This window comes from Durotheca rogersii (genome assembly GCF_024521655.1).
Source record: "Durotheca rogersii strain YMJ 92031201 chromosome Unknown GGS23scaffold_19, whole genome shotgun sequence".
NCBI lineage: Eukaryota > Fungi > Ascomycota > Sordariomycetes > Xylariales > Xylariaceae > Durotheca > Durotheca rogersii.
Genome location: NW_026251250.1, coordinates 626,568 through 641,579, shown reverse-complemented (window position 1 = coordinate 641,579; position 15,012 = coordinate 626,568). Strand labels below are relative to the sequence as shown.

The following is a 15,012-nucleotide window of genomic DNA, read 5'->3' as shown; positions in this document are numbered from 1 at the left end:
CTTAGCCTTCAATGTCTCGCCCCCCTACTAGGTTTGCAAGGCATCTACATAACTACGGGGCCGGTTGGCAGAGAATGGGAGGGGTGCCTTGGAGCCTCCTTTAGGAGCTAAGGCGTCGGGTTGTCGAAATCCGAAAGACAAAAGCGCCACAAGGTCTATCGTTATTATGGTCTAGGGACAGCACCTTGCGTCTGCTTCCGCCGCCTCCCCCTGGGCAGAATTGCCCGATTTCCTCAATAGAAGGTTTGTACCAAAGAAGCGGAAAAAAAAGCAAAGCAATGCCCTCGAGAGGAAACACGCTGCATTTCGGTCGTAGATCAGGGTCTAACGGGTTCGATCCGGTCTACGCGCTACTAACTACAGAGGAACTAACTAACACACGGGCGCGGGCGAGAGTCGGCACTCTGGCCATCGCCAACCAACAACCCAAAGGATGTAAGAAGATTAACGGTGCAAAAGCAAGCGACCCTCGAGGTTTATCCCGAAAGGGTGCCCTCGAGGGATGGATACTTGGGACTCCCTTTCCACGTAATGACGGGAGGAGAAGCCCAAGTCTCAAAATTGCATGCACACGGACGGTGGGCAAAGCGAAACACTATTTCCCATCCACACATATAACCTTAACCGCCTCCTCTTCTCGCTCAGTAAACTTCAGGCTCTTTCGCCGTAGCATCTCCGTATGCTGAACTGCGTTTCCAGAGGGCACCCTCCATGATGAGATAAACTGCGAGCTATCACCACCTCCAACCGGCCGAGATGGACTTGGGTGGCATTCCGGACTTCCATGGGGGCGCGGAGATCGGCCTCAACGGGGCGCTGATTGGGCTCTCGACCCTGCTTTACGGCCTTCGCATCTGGGTGCGCGTATACATGACCAAGTCTCCCGGACTCGACGATGGGATAGCCGCGATAGCCTACGTAAGCCCCGGCCACCCCCGTTTACCTGCCCTGCTACGTCGCTCGGCACCTGAGAAAGGCGTCCGCTTATCAACTTGTATACGTAGGTGCTATTAGTGGCGCAATCGGTATTGGACATCAACTGTGAGCTCTTTCTCCACGTGCTGCCGCGACAACAGAAACAACGAGGGCTCTGACAGCTAACCGTTGATAGCCGTGTCGTTCGGGAATGGCGTACATAGGAACGAAGTGCCTAATGATCTTCTGCCAAAATTCTTTGAGGTATGTCGAGATCTCGTACCCTCCCTGCATCGGAAGTTGCATGAATACATGCTAATCTGCCTACTTACTAGTCGGTGACCATTCAAACACTAGTCGTGAGTCGCTTTTGGAGTCGTGTACTGGCCCTCAGGAGTCGGCTTCGGATGTAGGAGCTTGCCCAGCCCGGCCAGCCGGTCTTGGGGGTATTGTCCCCCGAGAGGTGCTTTATGAGGTAGAGGTCGGTGTGTGACGTAGCTTGCTGACCCTCGGTGTACCAGTACTTCTGGGCGTTGGCCATGGCGAGGCTCGCTATACTCGCCTTTCTCCCTCGACTCGCGCAAGACAGTAAGAGGCACCGAGCCAGGATGCTGGGGCGGGTGTCGCTAACCAAGTTATCTGTCCAGGGTGCATTAATTGGACCGCGTGGACCGTCGCGGCCGTAATTGTAGCGCAGACGCTCGTCGCGTTCATATACAGACTTACCGAGTGTACACCCGTCGCGTGAGTTGCCTGTGGTTCTCCGCTCTCCTCTCCTCTGAGGGGATAGCATGCTAATACGGGTTCTCAGAGATAATTTCAAGCCCCCCTTACTCCCGGGGATGCACTGCGTTGCCCTGGCGTCCCATAACAAGATGATGGTCGGCCATGCCGTCGTAGGCGTGGCCGTCGACGTGGCCATCCTCGTTCTGCCCATCTGGGTGATATGCACCAAGATGATGTGGTCTAAGAAGACGCTGCAGATCGTGCTGGTCCTGAGCGTCGGGCTCTTTGCAGCCGCTACCGGCATCGTCCGCCTCACCATGATGACGGCCGAGAACTTCTACGACGATATGTGCGTCACGTCCGCGAGGCCTCCTCTCCCCCGCTCCCCGCTCCCCGCTCCCGAGATAGAACCGGCAACTAAACGCACGCAGAACATATCAGATGGCGACCCTCGGCATCTGGACGAACCTAGAAGGCCACGTCGGCCTGTGGTGCGGGTGCTTCCCGGCGCTGCAGCCGATCCTGCGCGTCTTGCCAGGCAAGATCAGGTTCCTCGGCACGATGGACGAGCGCACCAAGCGCACGCGAGAGGGGCCGAGCAGCCACATGGGCGCCACGGCGAGGAAGGAATTCGACGCAGGCAGAAGCAGCATCTACGCGCTAGCCAGCGAAAGCCAGCGGGCGATCGTGCTGCTCGAGATGGGGAAGGACGACGCGGCAAGGCGAGACCGGGAGATGTCCCTTGAGCGGTAGGGTTCGTCTGGTGGGCGTGGGCGTCTTATCGGAGAGAGCTCAGAGAGCTGGCGGGAGCAGAGAGCGTGTCTGTAGATTTTGGGAAACGAGCATGTGCATTCTTACTGTTATAGAGGCCCAACAGACCATCAGATGTCGCCGTGGATGTGCCTATGTGTTCATGCACGCCTCTTGGTATTACATAGGTACCTATACCTAGTTGTTAATGATATACCTCCTGTCGAACTACCCCTACCTGTCCCTCTCTGCCTACCAACGCCGCCTGCCTATAGCAAGCTGCCTCGACGTCCGCATGCAGGTCTCGTACCCATCCGTTGAAGCAGCCAGGCGTACCGAAGGATCGTATGATGCGGTTAGGCACGAGAGAGGGCGGATTCGCGAACGGACCCGACTGGGTAGCGACCTTCCATCCAGTGTGCAGGCTCTGATGCCGATACGACGCGAGGAGCATTTCTCTGAACGCGGCCATGCGGGCGGTTCAACCTATACGATGAAGTAGGCTAGGCCTCTGTTGGCGACTACAGGGGTAGGATGGGGATCCGTAGGGTCGGGTACCTGGGTACTTGGCGTGGACATCTTCTGGATCCTCAGGCATCCAGAATTGAGGCCTGTGATTGGTCGGATTGCAGAAAAACGCGCAACAGCTAACTGTTCGTAAAACGCTGTATTTAAGCCCTTTTAGCAGTTCAGTTTTTACACCTTCAATTAATCAACTAGGTTCAGCTTTCAACACGTCTTGCATGCCTTACAATTAAGGCAGGGAGGCCACGGAAGTGAACCGCCAAAACGCACACCTGTATCAAAGATATATCTACCTACCTGATCTAATGAGTAACAGGTATACACACGTAGGCACCTGCTATTATCTGCTACCTGCTACCAAAAGTCATGTGCGTGGTGTCCATGTTATTTCGACATGTATACTTCCTCATGTGGTTTGCACAGCCTGCCTACAGGAGACAACTAACCAAACTTGGGTGCCTGTCGGTAGGCCCTTCAATGAGGCATGTACCTACGGTAATGTCACGCTAGGAGGTAGGTAGGTAGTACTTCAGGCACCTGTGAGCTGTAGGTACATATAGGCATGGCACTATGGTACACTACCTGCTTACGTGCATAATACATACCTAAATCCACGCCAACAGCGCCTCGTTGGATACTCGTCCGACGTATCTCTGCTTTCCCCTCCCCCTCCTTCTCCCCCCCCTTCCTTCGTCGCCGTCGTCGCCCGCCAAGCCCGCCTCTACGCAGCTAACACCACCACTATATGGCGGCCACCGTCGTTGGCCTCTCCTCTCGATCTGGTCCATGTAACTATATATCTGCATGCAGGCTAGCTGTCTTACGTGCCGGCGAGGAGGGTTGTTGGTACAACCGAGCTCCAAATATGCCAATATGGCCTGGCTGACATTGGCTGACCCGGCTCCCCTTCGCCAATTGGCTTCCTCGCTTGTCGATAAAATTGCTCGTCTGCGACCCTCGAGTGGGCAGGTCGCCGACGAGTCTACTGGTGGTAGCCTACGTGAGTCCTCGTTTTCCATCTACCGCGCTCTCGTCATCTACGCAGTGGCTAGAAATAATATCAGCTCATTCTCGCTCCGAGCCTCTTCTGCTCCCGTCCGTTTACGCGAGGCCCGATGCCAACTCTCTACTTCTCGACATTTCCCATTCCCCCTTCGTCGTTGGTTCTCCGGTCAACACTTGGGTCTAGCTAGAGTACGTTCGCTAGCCCTACGTGCGTAATTCGGCCGCTATAAAGCCAAGCGCGTTGCCCGTCTGGCGACTTATCTATCCTCACACAATGGCGCCCGAGCGCACCGCTCCCATCGTCACGACTGCGATTATCGTGGCATTTATAGTATCCCTCGCCGATACCGCCCTAGTACCTGACCGTGGTAGATTTGGCGTGATCGACGATGCGCCATTATTTCCTGATGCCGACTACCCCCCGGGCATGGGGCCGCGCTATTTCGTGGACCTGCCTGTCTCCGCAAAACCTCGCGCTGCAAGGCGCCAGCAGTCGGGAGCGTGCGGTGCAGGCAATCACACTTGCTTGGAGTTGGGACCTCTAGGCGAAGGATTGTGTTGCGATAACGATGCGGAATGCATCGTGCTGGCGGACTGGAGTGTGAGGTGCTGCCCGCTCGGGAGTTGCAGCGCCCCGTGTCATGAGACGCTGCGATACTGCAATATAACGGCTACCGAGACAACGACTATCGCTACTTCAGGGACGGTATTAACGGCCGTTGAAACGACTAGCCTGATACCTGCCTGCTGTGAGCGCCCCTGTTCTAGTTCTTCGTTCCTCTGCCCCCAGAATTTGGGTGGGCGTTGCTGTCCTTACGGTGCGTCCTGCCGTGTGGATGGTTCATGTGCCGCCCCTCTCGACAGCTCTAGTTCCGGGTCTGCGGTGATAACCCCTCTAGGGTGCACCACGTCACAGATCACATGCGCAGAGTCTGAGGGTGGTGGGTGCTGCAACACTGGCTCTACCTGTACCTCGTCTGTGTCGGCCACAGAGACGGTGGTATTCTGCGCACTTAACGGGACCGTCGTCCAAACCGGGCTCTCTGAGGCTGCCAGGGCAGGCGTTGGCGTGGGTGTCACTGTGGGCGCCGCCATTGTGATCGGCGCCTTGACGTGGTTCTGCATCCGGCGGCGTCGAGAGGCGAAGTCGCGGAACGGAGGTTCTACTTTAGCTAGGGGCACACGCGATGGCGATCTAGTGGACGAATTCATCGAGTCGGAGATCACGAGCCCTTCGAGCGGGACCGGCCGCCGACCGCGTCCACACCGCACCGGGCTTGCGTACCAATACGACGGGCCGGATGCTGTGGATGGTCCGTATACGGATCGCGAAGGTAGTAACACCCCAGGCAGGAGCTTAGCGGCGCAGCTCGGATCGAGCCTCGGAAGGGTTGAGCAGGTTGGCGTGCCTGCTAACCATTACCCGGAGCGCCCGGATGGGATCGTACGGCCAGTTGAGATAGACACTGGCGGACGGATAATTGAGGGCACGGGTCGTACGCCCGCTGAGTTGGGGGTGACTGAAGGCGACGGGGAGAAGTCTTCTGTGAGGGGCGCCGCACCTGCCAAAGACGAAGACCAAGAAGTGTTCGAGCTTTATGGCAGCCCTGTGCCCTCCCCGCCACCGATGAGTCCGAGTGAATTAGAGCAGCATAGAGCTGGGACCGTCTCGCCCTCACCACTGCCAGAGATGAAGGGCACCGGAGACCGTTGAGGGGAGCATTTGTGCGAAGACGCCAACCCCGATAGACTTATGATGATAACGAAGCATTTGGCATATATTACCCTGGCATTTGGCCGTAATACTGTAAGTAGGAAAGGAGCACGTGAACTGGACAATACAATGGACACGACTGCGTTCAGCTAGTCGATTGACAAGGAACGCCTCGCTTGCTGAGCATTCTTCCCTCGATTCCTCAACGCCAAAATTCATCAAACGTCATGCCAAGCAACGAATCGTGAAGTGACAAGAAAAAGAGAAGAAAAAGGACAAGACGTCTGCCAATTTCCCCCCACACCTGCCGCCTGCTTCGCAAAAGAATAAATTGCTATATTACTTCGCCTATGTTGCGCCCGTTACGACACTGGTGGAGAGGTCTTGGGAATTATCTGAGGGAACGGGATGGGCAGAAGAAGCAGAGCAGCAAGGGAGGGCTCGGACTCGGACTAGGGCTCGGATACTCGTATTTCCCGGTCTCGCCGCATCGACGACGGGACGTCCTCGCTAGCCTACGACGCCGCCGAAAGGCGCGTTCTGGCGCAGGTCCTCGACGAGCTCCTGGACGCTGCGCAGGTGGCGGCCGAGGAGGGCCTGCTTCTCTTCCTGGGAGCGGGTCTCGGCGACGACGGCGCCGCTGGCGGAGCCGGGGCGGGCGGCGGCGGCGGCGGCAGCAGAGGAGAGGTTGCCGAGGGCGCCGAAGGGGAAGGCGCGGGAGAGGCGGCTGGGGCTGCGCTGGTGGAGGAGGAGGGCGGGGAGGGAGCCGCGGCGGCGGGCGGAGGCGCCGGGGGCGGCGGGCTGCTCGGGCATGAGGTAGAAGTAGAGGAACTCGACGAGCTTGAGCTTGACGTCGCGGCTCGTCGCGCGGCTGCGGAAGAGCGAGGTGACGGTGAGCAGGCCGTCGAGGGCCTCGAAGGTGCGCGTGTTGCGCGGCGCGCCGACGAGCGCCGTGACGAGCGTCACGACGGTGGCGGACTGGATGGCGGGGCAGAAGTCGGGCTCGAGGAGGTCGAGGAGGAGCTGTTCGGGGCGGAGGGGGTGGGTTTAACCCTCGGGTTAGTCGGGAGGTGGGACGGATGGAGAAGGAAGAGGGGAGAGGGAGGGAGGGCATGAGTGGAAAAAAAAAGAAAAGAAAAAAACTCACGTTCATATACATCTCGCGGGAGAAGAGGGCCTTGCTCGGGGGGTGGAGCAGCATGACGCCCTGGACGAGGTCGAGGGCGCTTAGGATGAGCAGGTCGTTGGACCCGTCGGCGCCGCGGGCGAGCAGGCGGTCGAGCGTGTTGACCAGACGCAGGGCCACGTTCCACTCGAAGCCCTCTTGCAGCTTGAAGAACTCGCAGAAGGCGGGGTCGTCGGCGAGCTCGGCGAGGGTCTTGGGCGGCGCAGGCGACGGCGGCGGCGAGGGCGACGGCGCCCCCCGCACGGCATTGGCCCCGGCGCCGCCGTTCTCCTTGTCGTCCTCATCGCAGACCTCCTCGTGGCTCGCGAGCGACGACGACCGCCGGTGGTGGTCCCGGTCCCCGCCGCCGGCCGACCGCGACAGGCATATGTTGGCCAGCAGCCCCTCGACCTGGCGCAGCCCCTTCCGGATCTTGGGCCCGTCGTACGAGGACAGGTTGTCGAAGGCCAGGGACAGCAGGTTCTCCATCGTTCCCGTATACGGCTGCTTCTTACCCGATGCCGTGGTAATAATTGCTCGCGGTCGCGGCGCTAGTGATGGCGCGTGGATGCGCGCCGGCAAATGCAATGCGTACGTAGTTGGTACGTGATATTTCTGCTATACGATACGGCAGTTGGCGTTGGGGGGGGGGTGTCCGGGGAGGGGGGAGGGGCGCGGTCCGGGGAGATGAGGGAGGGGGAGATGTCAAACCGAGCCGGGGGGTGAATGGCGAAGGCGGATCAAAAAAAAGAGCGAAGGTCAACAAGAAAATGGCTGGGAGCCTAGGGAAGGGAAAGATTGCCTCGAGGCTACAGGCGCGCGCCGGCGGTGACTGCTAATACAAGGGAATGAACTGAAGAACGTTGGGGGGGTATCAACGGCTGAGGAGTATCTGGCCTCGCGGAAACAAAAGCTGACGAAAAGAATGGAAGGCAGGGGAAGAGAAGGAAAGAAAAGGAAGGAAAACGAGAGTCGGTCGCAATACATACACCTCTTCTTGCCTCTACGTCGTTGGACTCGGCGATGCGCCGGCGCCATTGGCACAGGGATCGTGAATGTTTGAGTGGGGAGCGGCCGTTAACACGGTAACGGTACGGAGTTCTCGTCGCTACCAAATCGGTATTCAATTAAGCGGGTTTATGTCCGTGCACGTCCATTTTCCCTAGTCATCTTTTCGCCTGTTATTTATAGGGGCGATAAGATTCTGCTTAGTAAGTGGAATAGCATTGTAGCTTATCGGCGACTTGCATTAAACGAAGCCTATTGGAATCCTTTAGTAGTATAGACGTGGATCTGATCTTGTGCGAAAATGGTGCAAGACAGCTATGAGACTCTGTCCGCGACTACGCCCACTACCTCGACGCTAACATGCTGTGTATTCAGCTGTCCTTTGCACATGTATGACGGGGCTACGCTTCCTGCTAGTCTGGTCAACAGCTAGCAATGCTCGGGAGCACTCACCGGATGCGGAATCGGACGCATGCCTTGCGACACCGATGGATAACTTTTCGCTTTAGTCTTTGGTTCTCGCTGCATCGTCACGTCAGACACCACCGGATTCTTCGGCCTTCGGGATTCAACAACTTAGCGTTTCGCAACGCAACGACGGCAAGCACCAATTTCGAAATACGATCGCTTCCCTCTCCAACTCCTCCACGGGCTGAACCTAAGTTTGATCGGAACAGGCCTTCCGTTCTCTGCCACTCAGATGCTCGTAAGGTTGAGGTCCTTATGGGCCAGCCAGGCGCGTATACGTGATCACTTCGTATCTTGGATGGCGTAACTACTCTTGAGATAGCCATCTAAGGTACAGGGGTGTCGGTCGAGCACAATCCCGGCGATATAGCCGTGTCGCAGGGCATCTGGTTTCTCTAACTCGCGAACGTGGCATAATGCACGTCTCCGTCGTCGTCGGCTTCCTCCGACACCGGCAGCGTCTCCTCGCAGCTAGCGACCTGCGGTGCCATGGCCATGGCGTCTGTCGGCGGGCATGTTAATGCGGATATCTTGCCCCGATTAGGCTTCAAACCACATCGATGCCGGCTGTTGGGTTACCCTAGTGATGCTGCGTGTCAGCTCCGTTGCCTTAACCACTTAATCTCAATCTCACACCCGCCCGCCTCCCGCCTCCATCCCTGGAAGGGTCCTATAAAACGCACCCAATGGTATGCTTCCCTTTGTCGGCGCTCTCTATGCTACGTAGCATACACAGGCATACCTCGTCCGCGGATCGATTGTAAGAAGGAAGATGTAGGTGGCATCGCATCTGTGTTTTATTTATGTTACCACGTAGGACCTCCCTAAGGGAGGTATCTGTGACATACAATTACTATAGTATACACAGGCTCGCCCTTTCCTTTCCCACGCTGGTTGGTGGCGGGGCCGGAGGCGCGCGTTGGGCAGGTCCAGGGAACCGCAGGGTACGCGGCCGATACTTGGCAAGGGGCCTGGAGCGATGGGGCCTGTGCGGGGTGCATGGGCGGATTCTCAGAGACGGTCGCACGGCTGGGCGGTATCTGATCCGTACCTGGGACGTACCTGGGACGCACCAAGGCCGTGGAGGCAGACAAGGGCGCGGATGCTATGCCTTTAGCGCCGATAGCTTTTCCGGTAGGAGGTACCTTGGGTGGGTACTGGTACCTTCGACGCAGGTCGGCCCCAGAGGGCTGTTCAATAAATAATGACGTTGGCCCTGGTCCTGACGCGGCGCCCGGCCTGCCGCGCATGTGAACTCGACGATTGCCCATCGACTGATCGACTAATCGACTTCACCAACCATCTGCTACGTTGGGTACATTATTGCGTATTTATCTAGTTGGCGCCCATCTCTCATCTTCTCCCGGCCGGCAGGGCGGGTCGCTATAGGCATCGCGTCGTTCGATAAGCCGGTAGTTTGCCTAAGCTACCCCCCCAGCAAGCGGCTATCCGATATTTTCGGGCTATGAGAGGTACCTGTCTAGGCAGCGACCAGAGCTACCTACCTAGCATATCTAACCTCCTCGGCCTCGGCCTCGTGCTTCTCTCGCCTGCTCCTCTTCCCACCCCTTTTCCTATCCGCCGAATCTTTCGGCTACGTTCTTGGCCCTTTTCTCGTCAGCGTTGCTACGCGAGTCGTGGGGACGCGACACGTCGTCCATTCTACGTTCTGCGGGCACGTAACTACATCGTATTCAAACCGGTGTCTCGGGGACCATCGAGCGTCCGCTGCCTCGGTTTGCTGAGCGCACCTCTGCCGACAAACCTACGAACCCGTCCTATCGTGCCCAAACGGCCTCGCGTCTCAACCTCACAGATCACACCGTGCCAGCTGCACGCCGCGCGTACTCGTAAGCATCCCACCCGCACGTTGCCCTTTAAACAAACGACTTAAGGCTAAGAGTGCCGGGTACGGTCCAGCTGGCGAAGCCTGGGAAACGTCCCTGTCCCCGTTTCCCTCCTCCGTCCCACCCGACCCACGAGACCCACGCCTGGGAACCCCCCCGTACTGTGCACCACAACATCTGCTGCCTGCCCGCCTGAACTTGCTGCGAGTTACGAGTCACATGTTACGGACCGAGTTTACTGTCATCGTACCATATCCGCTTCCGCACGGCTTAATTCCCGACATGGCTCCCAACGCGAGCAACTCTATATATCTCCAGTCGCCCAATGCCATCCCCCCGCGCACCTCTTCGACCGGCTACACCATCCCTTCGCCCCCAGCTAAGTCTGTCCTTCGACCTGTTCCCGAGTCCGACTGGCTCGGTCAGAATACCAACCATCGGCCGCGAAACGGCTCTACCACCGCCATCCCCTTAGCTGGCATGCATTCCACCGGACCCCAGGACCCCTCGCGCTTCACCACCCTAGACCTCAATTACACTTCGAGAAAAACATGGTCCGAAGATAAGGAGAAGGTCTTGATGGGTCCGTTCGAGTACCTGTTCGCCCACCCCGGGAAGGACATCCGCACCCTCATGGTGAATTCCTTCAACGCCTGGCTCGAGGTGCCGCAGGAGAGCTTGGACGTTATCACCAGGGTAGTCGGCATGCTGCACACCGCATCGCTGCTCGTGGACGACGTCGAGGACAACTCGGTCCTGAGGCGCGGCCTCCCCGTCGCACATAACATTTTCGGCACGGCCCAGACCATCAACTCGGCCAACTACGTCTACTTCTGCGCCCTGCAAGAGCTGCAAAAGCTGAAAAATCCGCGGGCGGTTAGCGTCTTCACCGAGGAACTGCTCAACCTCCACCGCGGCCAAGGCATGGATCTCTTCTGGCGAGACACGCTGACCTGCCCGACCGAGGAGGAGTACCTCGAGATGGTGGGCAACAAGACGGGCGGGCTCTTCCGGTTGGCCATCAAGCTGATGCAGGCGGAGTCGGCGGCGGACATCGACTGCGTGCCGCTGGTGAACCTGCTGGGCATCCTCTTCCAGATCCAGGACGACTACCGGAACCTGTCGAGCCCGGAGTACGGGCAGAACAAGGGCCACTGCGAGGACCTGACGGAGGGCAAGTTCTCGTTCCTCATCATCCACAGCGTCCGCTTCAGCCCGTCCAACTCGCAGCTGCTTAACATCCTGCGGCAGAAGACGACGGACGGCGAGGTGAAGCGCTACGCGGTCAAGTACATGGAGAACACGGGCAGCTTCGAGTACACGCGCAAGGTGGTGGCCACCCTGGTCGAGAGGGCCCGCCACGCCGCCGACGAGCTCGACGCCGGCCGCGGCAAGAGCGCCGGCATCCATAGCATCCTGGACAAGCTCGTAGTATAGGCGCGCGCGCGCGCGCGACCGGCGCGGGGGGTGTGGCTTAGTAGAGAAATGGGACGTGGCGATTCCCTCTCCTTCATTTGTTCATTTCTCTCCCGTCCCCTCTCTCCACCACTGCCTTTTTTTTTTTTTCCTTCCCCGCGAACGGCCTAGGCGAGAGCACATTCCGCTCTCGAGCCTACCCCCCCACCTCCTCCCCCCTTCCAGACCTTATCGAGAGCGAACGGTGCAGGAAATAATACACACAGACTACTGTTGGAGCGGCAGGGCGGGGCGCGTAAGTGATGATGACTTGTACAAGCTACGGAGACGGACAGAGAGAGCGTCAGAGCGGGCCAGGATCCCTCTTTTTTTTCGTCTTGTACTTTGCTTTTCATCTCATTTTGGGCTCCTCGTCGCGCACTGGGCGTAACTCGGAATGTGCGTTGTCTTTTTTTAATTCCCTTTTACGTATGTATGTACGTATGCATGCATGTACGGCGTATCCTCAAATGACTACGGCCTCTCCTGCCGTGCTTGCTAGGGGGAGAGGGGGCCTGAGGTTCGGCTTTGCTGGCTGCCTAGAGAGAGCAAGGGAGGAAGCGCGCAGAGGGAGGAGAGAGGAACGAGCGGCTTAGCGGGGGGGGCGTGTCGCTGAGCTGTCCTAGCATCGTGATCTCGTTGCAGACGCGGATCCGGGCCGTGCTGTTGGGGTAATTCAGGAAGGGGTGTGGCGTATGCGCGCTTCGGTGCCGGAACCGCGCCGGCAGGTCTGTTGCGTATTGAACTTCCTTGGCTTGACAGGCGTGATAGGCTTGGAGGGGGGGAGGGAGGTTCTTACGCGGCCCACGCCCCTTTTCTCCTTTCTGGAGGGGAGCGTCAATCTTTTTAGGGTGGTGTTTTCTTCTAGGTCGAGGATTGCGACCGCCCCGGGCGGAGAGGTACTGAAGGGCGCATGTCCGTGAACTTAGTGGGTCTAGCAATAGAGCTCTTTTGCGCAAGCAATGATATCGCCAGCCACCCGGAGGTATGGAGATCGTGCGCAAAGGGGGGGGGGGGGGGCAATTAATATCAAGGTTGGCGTCGGGGTGGGATCGAGCTACAGCACGGTCAGGAGGGCCCGACTACGTAGTAAGGCCTGATGTAGGATATCCAAGAATCCAATTAATTCGATTTCAACCACCTCCTCCGTCCGCTGCCCCATTCCGTATCACGCCTCCGTGTTCGGCATATTCTTCCGCTTCACGAGCCTCACCCACCGCCTGCGCCGCCACTCGCCTCGCCTCCCGTCCCCATCCTCGCCCTCCTCCCAGCTCGGCCGGGGTCGCGCTGCCCTGGCCTTGGCCCGGATACTGCCGTTGCTGCCGCTATCGTTGTTGTTATTATTACTGTAGCTGCTGCCCGTGTAGGAGGCGTCGTCGTCGACAACGCCCGCGACCGGCAGCTCTACGACGCCCACCCTCGCCGCCGCCGCCTGCTGCTGCTCGTCGTAGATGTCGTAGACCCAGCGCTCGCCCTCGGTCTCGACCTCGACGCCCGTGATGATGCGCTCCTCGACCCACTCGCGGCTCCAGAGGTCGAGCGCCCACTTCTTCTCGCTCCACTCCCAGCCGCGCGGCGGCAGCACGTCTTCGAAGAACCGTGTCCCGGCCGGTCGGCGCCCCGCGATCCGCGCCGCCGACAACGGATCGTGCGGCGACGCGCTAAACAGCCACGGCTCCCACTCGCCGCCCGCGCCTCCCCGGAGTCGCTGCAGCTCGAAGACTTCGACCTCGCGTGTCTCCGGCGCGCTGTCGAGCACTACGTCGCGCTCGACCCACCGCTCGACCCAGCTCATCGCCCGCGCCTCCTGCGGGTGGATGTGTCGCTCGTGTGCCGCCTGCAGTTGGCGCTGCGCCGCCGGGTGGCCAGAACATGTGACGGCCCAGCCGAGGGAGAGGAAGATGAGGCGCCAGGGGAGCGCGTTCGACGCGATGCTCATGAAGAGGCAGGCACCGAAGAGGACGGCGAAGAGGGCGCTGCTGAACGCCTCGTCGCTGAAGTTGGTGCGCGGCACGACCAGCTGCGCGACGGCATCGTGGAGCTGGGTGAAGTCCTCCATGCTGTTCTGGAGGTCCCGCATGTTACGGAAGAAGTCGCGGCTCAGCTCCTTTACAGGCTTGACGGTGACGGCCGGGGCTATCGGCGGGCCGTGAGGCGAGTACCCGATGGCCTGCTCACTTGACAGATTGAACGGCACGGCGGGGTGGCGCGCGACGAAGCTCGGCACAAGGACGCCGACCAGGAGGATTGCTAGCAGCAGCGGCGGCAGGAGGTAAGGGTCGAGACAGATGAAAGTGTAGATGGCGAGGAAGGAGAGCGTATGGGTGGGCTGGCGCCAGGACAGCAGGCGGATGACGCGGGCCTGGAAGACGAAGACGACGCCGATCCGGGCGTTGAAGCGCCGGAAATTAGTTGACATGGTGGTCAGGTTGAAGTTGGGGCGCTCCACACCGGGGCTGCCGCCGCCGGCGTCGCCCTTCTGGTCATCTTGCGTGGCGTAGGCGTCGTCGTCGAGGGGGACGATCTGGGCTAGCAACTTCTCGACAAGCTGGTCTTGGATCTTGGCCTTCTCCTTGAAGGCCGAGAATCGGCCGCGGAGACCCCGGCGGTGGTTGTGCGACTGGTTGGACTCGGCGTCGGAATGGTCTGCCTGGTTCGGTGGAGTACGGGGCTTTGGCGGCGTCGACCCGTCGAGAACGACAGTCGGGATAGGGTCATCACGGTTGACGAAGACGTCGGCGCCAAAGTCGTCCATTCCGGCGTGTTCAGCTCATGACAGTATAAATGTGCTTGACCATGAAAAGGGACTTATATCTGCCAAAAGCGAATAAGGAGTTTTGAAGGGGGGAAATGATTTAGCTGTTCGCCAGCCTGGCACCACAGGCCTCAATAAGGATATAGCATGATATAGGTAAATGAGGGTGTGGAGAGGGTACTATAATGCCACAGCAATACACTTCATACCAATATGTTAGGCTTTAGTATGTGGCAATTATGCCTAGGAGAGCCGAAGCTGGGGCGGTTTATTGGAACTGGCTGTGAAACTGAGAGGAAGATAGGGAGCGGGCAAGTTGGAGGATGACGGGTGACAGATGTAGATGCGTCTAGTTGAAGGATCACATGCCGAAGCAGATGAGGCTATGAGGTACCTACCACCTGACGTGAGAGAAAAGGTACCTGTAGCCAGTACAAGGTACATTTGCCAGGCGGCTCCAGCTGCTGGTGGGACCGGCAGTTGCCGTTTGTCAACAATTTCGATTCAGTGCCTGCGGTACCGAAATAGACTGAGGTGCCTGTGAGAGGTACCTACTGGCCTGCCTTACAAGCTATAGGTACCTAGCCTACCTACCAGGTACCTAAGGCAGGCATTGCATGATAGTGAGGCCGGTGACGTCGGTGTTATGTTATCGATAACGGCTTGGCAGTGGAAGTAA

At 58.7% G+C, this 15,012-nt stretch overlaps 5 protein-coding genes across 5 annotated transcripts; 3 read left to right on the top strand and 2 right to left on the bottom strand.

Moving 5' to 3' along the window:
- The first annotated feature begins 242 nt into the window (after positions 1–242).
- GGS23DRAFT_160992 (uncharacterized protein) lies at positions 243–2,622 on the top strand. The gene is made up of 8 exons (XM_051511440.1): positions 243–918; positions 1,005–1,041; positions 1,112–1,179; positions 1,251–1,274; positions 1,437–1,503; positions 1,563–1,659; positions 1,727–1,990; positions 2,073–2,622. The coding sequence occupies exons 1-8, from the start codon at positions 757–759 to the stop codon at positions 2,392–2,394; spliced, it is 1,041 nt and encodes a 346-aa protein (XP_051369985.1). The 5' UTR covers positions 243–756; the 3' UTR covers positions 2,395–2,622.
- A 1,443-nt stretch (positions 2,623–4,065) lies between these two features.
- Positions 4,066–5,830, top strand: GGS23DRAFT_160573 (uncharacterized protein). The gene has a single exon (XM_051511438.1). The coding sequence runs from the start codon at positions 4,196–4,198 to the stop codon at positions 5,633–5,635; it is 1,440 nt and encodes a 479-aa protein (XP_051369984.1). The 5' UTR covers positions 4,066–4,195; the 3' UTR covers positions 5,636–5,830.
- Positions 5,831–6,145: 315 nt separating this feature from the next.
- Positions 6,146–7,289, bottom strand: GGS23DRAFT_598798 (cell division control 14, SIN component; the record flags this gene model as incomplete). Its single annotated transcript, XM_051518838.1, has 2 exons — positions 6,146–6,658; positions 6,783–7,289. The coding sequence occupies 2 exons, from the start codon at positions 7,287–7,289 to the stop codon at positions 6,146–6,148; spliced, it is 1,020 nt and encodes a 339-aa protein (XP_051369983.1).
- Positions 7,290–10,405: 3,116 nt separating this feature from the next.
- Positions 10,406–11,560, top strand: GGS23DRAFT_598796 (isoprenoid synthase domain-containing protein; the record flags this gene model as incomplete). Its single annotated transcript, XM_051518837.1, has 1 exon — positions 10,406–11,560. The coding sequence occupies one exon, from the start codon at positions 10,406–10,408 to the stop codon at positions 11,558–11,560; it is 1,155 nt and encodes a 384-aa protein (XP_051369982.1).
- Positions 11,561–12,587: 1,027 nt separating this feature from the next.
- GGS23DRAFT_577853 (Pex24p-domain-containing protein) lies at positions 12,588–14,735 on the bottom strand. Its single transcript, XM_051516953.1, has one exon. It carries the CDS (start codon positions 14,331–14,333, stop codon positions 12,747–12,749), a length of 1,587 nt encoding a protein of 528 aa, XP_051369981.1. The 5' UTR covers positions 14,334–14,735; the 3' UTR covers positions 12,588–12,746.
- Between the last annotated feature and the right edge of the window lie 277 nt (positions 14,736–15,012).

What these genes read in the sequence shown, in the direction of transcription:
- GGS23DRAFT_160992 (XM_051511440.1), top strand. Translation starts at nt 757, where the DNA reads ATGGACTTGGGTGGCATTCCGGACTTCCATGGGGGCGCGGAGATCGGC. An exon ending in TTCTGCCAAAATTCTTTGAG is followed by an intron (nt 1,180 to 1,250) that starts GTATGTCGAGAT and finishes CCTACTTACTAG; the next exon opens with TCGGTGACCATTCAAACACT. An exon ending in TGACCATTCAAACACTAGTC is followed by an intron (nt 1,275 to 1,436) that starts GTGAGTCGCTTT and finishes TCGGTGTACCAG; the next exon opens with TACTTCTGGGCGTTGGCCAT.
- GGS23DRAFT_160573 (XM_051511438.1), top strand. Translation starts at nt 4,196, where the DNA reads ATGGCGCCCGAGCGCACCGCTCCCATCGTCACGACTGCGATTATCGTG.
- GGS23DRAFT_577853 (XM_051516953.1), bottom strand. Translation starts at nt 14,333, where the DNA reads ATGGACGACTTTGGCGCCGACGTCTTCGTCAACCGTGATGACCCTATC.